At 29.7% G+C, this 8,556-nt stretch overlaps 1 protein-coding gene across 1 annotated transcript; it reads left to right on the top strand.

Moving 5' to 3' along the window:
• The first annotated feature begins 300 nt into the window (after positions 1–300).
• LOC138931750 (uncharacterized) lies at positions 301–6,939 on the top strand. Its single transcript, XM_070292821.1, has 4 exons — positions 301–493; positions 3,571–3,729; positions 4,282–4,535; positions 5,574–6,939. Exons 1-4 carry the CDS (start codon positions 460–462, stop codon positions 6,402–6,404), a joined length of 1,278 nt encoding a protein of 425 aa, XP_070148922.1. The 5' UTR covers positions 301–459; the 3' UTR covers positions 6,405–6,939.
• Positions 6,940–8,556: the final 1,617 nt, after the last annotated feature.

The raw sequence follows: 8,556 nt of genomic DNA, 5'->3' as shown, positions 1-8,556 counted from the left end.
TTTCAATATACGATATCGAGATTGTCTCTTTTTTTAATTACTGTGTTACATAAAAAGATGATGTATCTTTCTTCTTAGAAATTTTTCGCTTTGTTGTATCTTACCTTGTCAACTAATCTCATATAAGTCATTTATATCAAGCGAGATATACAGAGGAGGAGAGAGGGGAAGATTACACAGTAAGAGACACTTTATTGCGCGAACGTCAATGTCGCCACTTTCTGTAAAGGATGAACTGAGTTTATACTCGATTGGTTGTATAATCATGTGTAACCAACGTATGCAATATTACGTCACTTTCACACGATCGGAGTAAAACGACACGTGCTGAGGGGCGTCTCACACTGAGCGTCGATTCGCTCTTCTGTAATGAACGTATGTCGTGCAAGCGCGCGATCACGAGTCGTACAAATAGCGAAGACTCCTAAACGATCGTGATCAGTGAAGTGATACACAACGATGGAGAACAGATCAGTTAGCCATTCCGTCGAAGGTATGTAAGATCTCACGTTAAGATATCTATCGCGCAAATTGAAAATAATCCTTTAATGATTCCATTATATTAGAGAGCTAATAATATTTTTTTTTTTTTTTTTTTTTCAATCATTGCGATGTATTCTTCTGCCGTATTTAACATAAATAATTTCCGTTGCTGTTTTATTTTGTGTTGTATATTGTTTTCTTTTTGTGTGTGTGTGTGTGTGTGTGTGTATGTTATATTTATTTATTTCTGAAATGACACCAAAGGAACGTATTTGCTTGGAGATAATTTTCTATCTTATAATATAATATAATTTTACATATATTTTATTTAATGATAATATAATATATACTTATTATCTCAATTTATCTTATTTATTATCTATATTTATTTATATCTGTGATAATTTTCAAAAGAGCATACAATTTGCAATTTTTATATAAACAGCTTTAACAATTGTCTGGTATTCTATCTGGTTGTCTTTAATAAGTTGAACTTTAAATGTGTTTAAAATTTTAAATAAAGAAATGATGGTTACTATATATAATCGGTAATGATTGATAATTAATTGTTATTGTAAATTACTGCTGTGTCATTTCCTTATCATCTTTTTCATAAAAAAATGATAGTTCCTATCTTTATCATCATTTATTTATCTACAATGATTATTATTTTATCCTTTAATGAAGATTCGAGCAAGAAAAAATCTTCGAAATTTTTTCTGTTTAATTCGAGCAATAGTATATATGAAAACTATAAATAATATATAAAAATCATTAAAATAAATAAAAATTAATAAAATGCTATATATTTATTTTTTTATATATTTATTATTTGTAGTAATTTAAAATAACGAATTTTTTAATTGCGGTAATCAGATCGTAGATATTGAGTCTTTTAAGAATACATGTATGTTGAACATACATAAGCATCGATTTTTATATAGTTGAAGAAATCGTATAATTTTATTTCTACGATTTGCAAATGAGCAGATTTTTGCGATTGTGTGTTGCAGATTTGCAGACAAAGTAATGTAGTGTAGATCCGTATTATGTCTTGTGCCGCAAACGTGATTTTTTGTTGCGTAATATCGTTTCGATAATATTTCGATTCGTATTGATATTATCATAAAACAATTGATTATAAACTTTGTATGCAAATGTAGGCAAATAAAATTTATTTATTATTTTTTTTTTTTACTTTTTTATCTTTACTTTTTCGCTACAGTGTTGGCGCATAACTAAAAGCGTTCAGGGCAGGTAAACGTTCGCTCAAATGAAGCGTTTGCAGAAACTTTTATATGTCAGCGATATTTGAATATATCAGGCGACGTTACTATGATACGTTAACATATGCATTTTATCAATTAAATGAAACAAATTAAGGTTTATTAGATTGCTTTATTTAGAGAAAAAGTTTTGAAGGATTCAAAAAATTCGTTACGTAGCTCTTGATCTGAGATGCTGTCTTCAAGATCGTATCTTTTACGCGAATCTAATCGAAATTGGTACATTATCTATGGCTGATATTAGTTTTTTCCGCGCTGTGAAAGAAATTAGCGTTATTAAAAAATAGAGATAAATATTAGAGACCGCCAAAGAATAGAATTTTTTTTATACAGGATGTCGCAATATTTTTCAGCCAAATAATGTCAGTATGTTCTACGAGTAAAACTAAAAAAAAAAGATTATATGAATATTGCAAGTCTTATGAATGCTTTATAAAATTTTAAAAAGTTATGATGAGAATACGAAATATATTGAAAACGATAACGGACTCACTTTTATCGTTATTACGGCGTAAGTAGGTCGACAATGTTTATCTAACATGTTTGTGCAAATTGTATTTATTTGAGATCGATAAATATGACATGAAATTCATAGAGTAATGAATTCGATTGCTCAATCATGTTAAGCTTATATGGACGTTTTGGACAGATGACAACAGAAAGTAACGAGAGATGTATGACAGTTGAACACTCATTATTTTCAGCAATTTTAAGTATTGAACAACTGCAAACAAAATAAATAAATGTTGTTGATTTATTCTTATATCGTATACAAATTATGCGAGCAAGTCTGTAAGTTTTAGCATTTTTATTATATTTTTTATTTTAGTTAACTTTTAATAATCGAGTATTTATGTTTTTACGATATTTTTTCCATATCTTCATTAAGAATACATTGACGCAATTTCCAAAAGAAAGATTATTCTGAGACACCTTATATATGCCTTTTTTCGTAACAAAAGAGCTAAAATGACGCAATAATAATTTAATGCTGCGAATATGGCTTTAATAACATTTTTCAATAGAGTCGATCTCACCATTTGATAGTTGTTTACCATTTATAATTTGCTATAATAACCTATTTATGGTAGCATCAATATTGTCCATTTCTGTATGGATATAATTTATACGTTGGCTTGCGATCTTTAGAATCGCTAGGCATCATAGAATTGTTCACATCCGTAGCGAGAGTAAATTTGCACCTGCCTTTCGCAAATAATTCCACAGAACATCCTTGAGATGAGGACGTTTCCTGTCGAACAACTTTTGACGAACTTATAATCCGTATTTTCACAGAATTTATTTTGCGACAGTTTGTTATAAAAAGAAATTTTACAGTTTTTAATATTAAATATTTTCATAATTTAGTCTCTAATTAAATTGAAGTGAATATTGTCCCAAATTAATTGAAAATATACAATATTGAAATATTAATAAAATAAAAAAATAGTTATAAATGACAAAATATGTGCCGAAATTGGATCATTTCTTCTTGTTTATCAATAATCTTTTTGATTACATCCATGGCAAAAATATCGCATGGTTATGGACATTACTTTTGTCCTTTATTCGTTCTTAATAAACATGTCATTGTCAATGCTTATACACGCGCGGTTATAGTTTATTTCGTCTACTTTGTACGCACAGATAGGGTCATGTCAATTTATCTATCGCAGTCGCGACCATGAAATAATAATGTCAGTGAGATCACACGAGACTAATATGTGACGTATTCATTCTAATATATTGTTCTAGTCATATCTTGGAGCCATTACATCAATTTGACATGCTTAATTTTCAGACAAGGTAAAGCAAATCCAAACTTATCTAAAAAAGTACGAGAACGATGACAAATTGGTGATTTTGGAGGCCGTGGACAGGCCGGGGTCGAAACCTGGAGACAATTATACGTCGGTGCTAATCAAAACGAAACTCGTCGGTAGACGCGGGAACGGAAGTCGTTAGTATTATTATTATTATGCTTTAACGTTTAATATGAAGGGCAAATGAAAATTGTTGGTAAAACCGGGCGTGAAGTTCGATTCAATGCGAGACGCAATATAATTCTCTCAGTTACATAACTTCGCAATCATAAGTTATCTCGATCAAAAGTGACGTTATCTCAATATTGCAGCACAATTGATTCAAGATACGTATGCGATATTTGATTATAGTCATCGTGTATATAATAATATTAGAATTTTTCCTTTATACGCTTTTATTTTAAATGGCAATTTTTCTAATAACACACTTTATGTGTGCATGATCGCAACTACAAATATTATATATATAAAAATGTATTTATTCTTTTTTTTTTTAATTTTATTATTATAGGCTAAATTCTCTCTCTTTATCGGTAACATTGCAAATATTTACCATATATTGTCTCTTGACGTATTGTTTCAATTAAAATAACATATCGTTTTATTGTATTCCTGCGAAGAAAATAGCGATATAGATGTACCATCTTGTAGACATGTTTTCTTGAATCCGTTTTCTTATTCGTGCACAGCGTATACCAAGAATATTATTACAAAAAGTATCGTCCAAAGGCGCGCAATCTCTGGATTAATAGATCTCTACGCTCTATTCCGTATGGAGACACATGCCTATCGAAAGATATTGCCCGTCCTTGGGCCTTTTGGTCCTCAATGTATATATGCCGACAGAGAGAATATAATAATGGAAGATTTAGCGGAGAAGGGATACGTCAACTGCGAGAGACGCAACTTTTTGGACTTGGATCACACTGTCTTTATCTTGAAGGTACGCGTTTTTTAATTAATCATTTAAACAATAATTGCTTATCTTATCTCACGATTCATTGCATCGAAGACAATAAAATAGATGAATAAATCAAATTATAATTGCGTGTGTCGCTGACAGATTCGCAAGTCATTTTGTGGGCAATGTTCATGAATTGATATTACAAATTTAAGGATTATTAAATATTGTTAAAACGTAGAACAAGAAAGAGCTATAAGAAATAATACAATATAATAGTAATATGTATATAACATGTGAAAGATCAAAGAATCTCACCTTTCTTGATTACATCGACACAATCGTCTGACAATCGAGCAATAATTATCGATTAATGCTATTTGGAGAGATCCAGACAGCAAAATAATTTTTAAAGATTGTCTAAGTATCGCAAATTAAGATGATTAATGATATACGTTTTGTCAGCCTCTTGTACATTGGAATGATCGTAAGTCGGATATCGAGATAAAAACTGTCGATGTTAACCTTGCTCTTTGTATCTTTACGAATAATCATGCAAATGATATTAATAAATTATACATTCTTTAATTAATATAAGATTAAATTTTTTTGATAAAAATTTGATTGAATGTTTTAAGTTTCAAATTAATGTTTTAAACGTTTCAAACAAATGTTTCAAACAAATGTTTTAAGTTTCAATTTTGTTATAACTTGAAAATTAATTAGAGAATGTTTTATTATTATTATTATTACACACACTATACTATTATATATAACATATACTATACACTCTACATTATTTCTCTATTATTACTACTATTATAATACTACTCTATTACATATCCACACATATTTATATCTTTATTACTTATTTATAATGGTTGTAAAAAATATTTTATTTTTGTTAAATGTTAATAAGTATCGCTTCTCAGTTCACTTATCATTTCATTAGAATTGATTTCTCTTTTTATCAAAGAATCTGTCGATAATACGATAATCGTAGAAAGATTCACGCATGTTACGAGCAAAATAATCGATATTTGAAAATGTGCGCATATATTTTGTATATTTTCTTTTTAGAAACTTGCCAAATTACACGCATCCGCTTTAGCGGTGAAAATCAATGATCCGCAGTTGTTCGACGAATTAACCGAGTCTTTGGAAGAGGTGGTTTACAATGACATTTCTGAAACGTCGGTAATGAGATCGTGTACCGAAATGTGTATAAAGTCGGCGGTAAAATCTTTAGAAATAATAGAACCGCGAACGCAGGAGCTACAAGCTGTCATAGATCACATTGCCAGTTACGTTGACAAAACTTACGACACAATGTATCGAATGATCAATGCGCCGAAACAAAAGTATCACACAATCTGCCATGGGGATCCGTGGATTAACAATATGCTGTTTTTGCACGATAACGAAGACAAGATAATCGATCTGAAAATGGTGGATTATCAGATATGTAGACACTCCTCGGTGTCCACCGATATCCATTACTTGATATACACCAGCGTGCAATCATCGTTGATCGAGAAAAGTTACGAGAGTCTCATTAGAATTTATCATAGTGAGTTTCTCAAGGAGCTCCGTCGATTGAACATAGACGAGAAGATCTTGACGGGACTCGATCGGGAATGGCTGGAGACGGAGCTGCGAGCTTACGCGTTTTACGGAGGGCTCACTGGGTGTTTCATGGCAAATCCGATATTGGCGGAAGAGGAGGATGTGATACAATATGAAAATATGGAATTCGGCCCAGATAATCCACTATGGAGCACTGATATAAGCGTAATGAACGTAAGTCAGAAGAAACTCGATCGAGTCAAATGCATCGCGTCCCACTATTACAGAAGATATAGCTTAGGTATTATTAACGACGACCTCGAACCGATTTCTATTACGACATAGTAGATACGCTAAAAATAGATACGAAATAGAAGATTGCTCGTAACAGCCAGTGTTATAATGAACAGGCATAAATTCTGATGCTTATGATGCACCGAAATGAAAAAGAGCACATCTCTTTTCTCGTGTTATATAGAAGATTATATATTGTATATACACACGAATAGGATTCGAATTGCATCTGTATAGTAAATATAGCTATTTCGAATATAGCTATTTTAAAATCCTTCAACGCGGAATATATATTTTTTTTTACCATTATATGCTTTGAATTTCATCATAAATCGTACAATATATTTAAAGCGAAACATATAATTAATTTTAACATCAATCGATATCAAATATGGATTTGTTATTATTTAATGTTATTAAGAAATAGCCTTAAATTTAAATCGCACACACACATTTTATATCGGAGTATCCCAATTATATATATAAGTATATATATTATATATAACTATAATTATATATATATATATATATATTTCCGACATTAAATAATTTTTGTAATATATATTGTACAAAAGTAGCTTAAAAAATTTTTTTATTGTAATGACATGTTACCTACGAAATATATCGTTTGCATTAATAAGATTTATAATAGTACTTATTTTATGTAAATATTAATGATTATGTTTTTTTAGGAAGAAATATCTTTTTTTTTTTTTTTTAATGCGACGTCGTACAAAACATGAAGAGGTATAATTTACATTGATTCCACGTTGCTTAAACAATTTCTTAATAATGTTCCGTAACGATGATTAAGTAAGAATGTTCCATAAACGGTGATTTGTGCAAACGGCATGTTTCTCACAACACAATTTTGCCGAAATCTATTCGCAATGCCCATTTATTTCACATCGCTGCGGCATTATTTCATTATTTCAAAGCGTATATTGTCCTATGATTATTGTTACCGACGAGACCGCATTACGGAATGCCGTAACTTCGGATGATTATTAAGTCTCGTCATTTTATATTACGCGAACGAAGCTTTAATTAATAGCGCTTTATTCGGGTAAAATCTATTCAAAAGATTGTAAAAATAGACCGTGATGTGGCGATATCATCTTTATCAAGATTATTTATTCAAAAATGCATTCTAGTATTAATATATATGTCAATTGCAATAATGATTCAATCTTTGCATCGGTCATATCAATGTACATTAGTAGTGCGGCAGTTAATATATCTACGTCATCCCCGTGCTATATGCAATTTAATTGTTACTTTTCTCTACACGTTCGAAGTAAGTATATTATAGAAAGAAATATAGGATACACTTTAATATTTAAAAGACATAATTTTACTTAATCTATAAATGGCTTGTTACGTACAACAAATAATAATCAATCGTAGATAGATGATTTCATTGAATATGACATCGTTTGCAAACAGTGTTGTTAAAGGTATGTAGATTTTTCAGAATAATCGCAAACAATAATTATAAACATCGCAAACAATATCCTGATATACTGATTGTCATAAGAGACAGGCGTAAATAATCATTTTATTTATATCGTTCAAAAGATTGAAAAAGAAATAGTTCTAAAAAAATTTGGGCGAACGATTTAAAGAAAATTAAAAATGTGTGATCGAGGATGTCAAAATACATATCTAATCGGATTTTATAATTACAGAATATATTGTGCAGAAAGGTAAGAAATCAATACAGACTCAATAATTTAGTTACTTCATATTTTCATCAATTACGGATGAAGTAAAGTAAAAGCTCTATTATACGATCGGAAAATAAGATGTACGGATAATCGAACACTTTATTCAAATATTTCAAAATATATAATAAGAAAGTTTATTTATTACGTAATGTATATTATATATAAAAAATGTAACAAAACAAAAATTATAACAATAATTTAACAGTTCATTTATTGTTTATTTTATTTTTGATTTCTGATCTTTTTGAACTGCTAGTTCGCGTATTTTTCTTAACATAATTATTTTAATGTTGCTACTTGCTTTATGGCATTTGAAGCTTATGTTAGACGATCTTGTAATAAACACTTCAAGAATATACACATATATATATATATATATAATCTTTATATCAGAATACAGATATGTATAAATACAATTGTATTCTCAATTCTATCACGAATTTCTCAGATCATTTTGGATAGTTTAAAATCTTTAA

The sequence above is a fragment of the Polyergus mexicanus genome, unplaced genomic scaffold (genome assembly GCF_030449975.1).
Source record: "Polyergus mexicanus isolate NDT 795.1 unplaced genomic scaffold, iyPolMexi1.0 SCAF_3, whole genome shotgun sequence".
Lineage (NCBI taxonomy): Eukaryota > Metazoa > Arthropoda > Insecta > Hymenoptera > Formicidae > Polyergus > Polyergus mexicanus.
This window is presented reverse-complemented; position numbering and strand designations above follow the sequence as displayed.

What these genes read in the sequence shown, in the direction of transcription:
- LOC138931750 (XM_070292821.1), top strand. Translation starts at nt 460, where the DNA reads ATGGAGAACAGATCAGTTAGCCATTCCGTCGAAG. An exon ending in TAGACGCGGGAACGGAAGTC is followed by an intron (nt 3,730 to 4,281) that starts GTTAGTATTATT and finishes ATTCGTGCACAG; the next exon opens with CGTATACCAAGAATATTATT. An exon ending in ACACTGTCTTTATCTTGAAG is followed by an intron (nt 4,536 to 5,573) that starts GTACGCGTTTTT and finishes TTTTCTTTTTAG; the next exon opens with AAACTTGCCAAATTACACGC.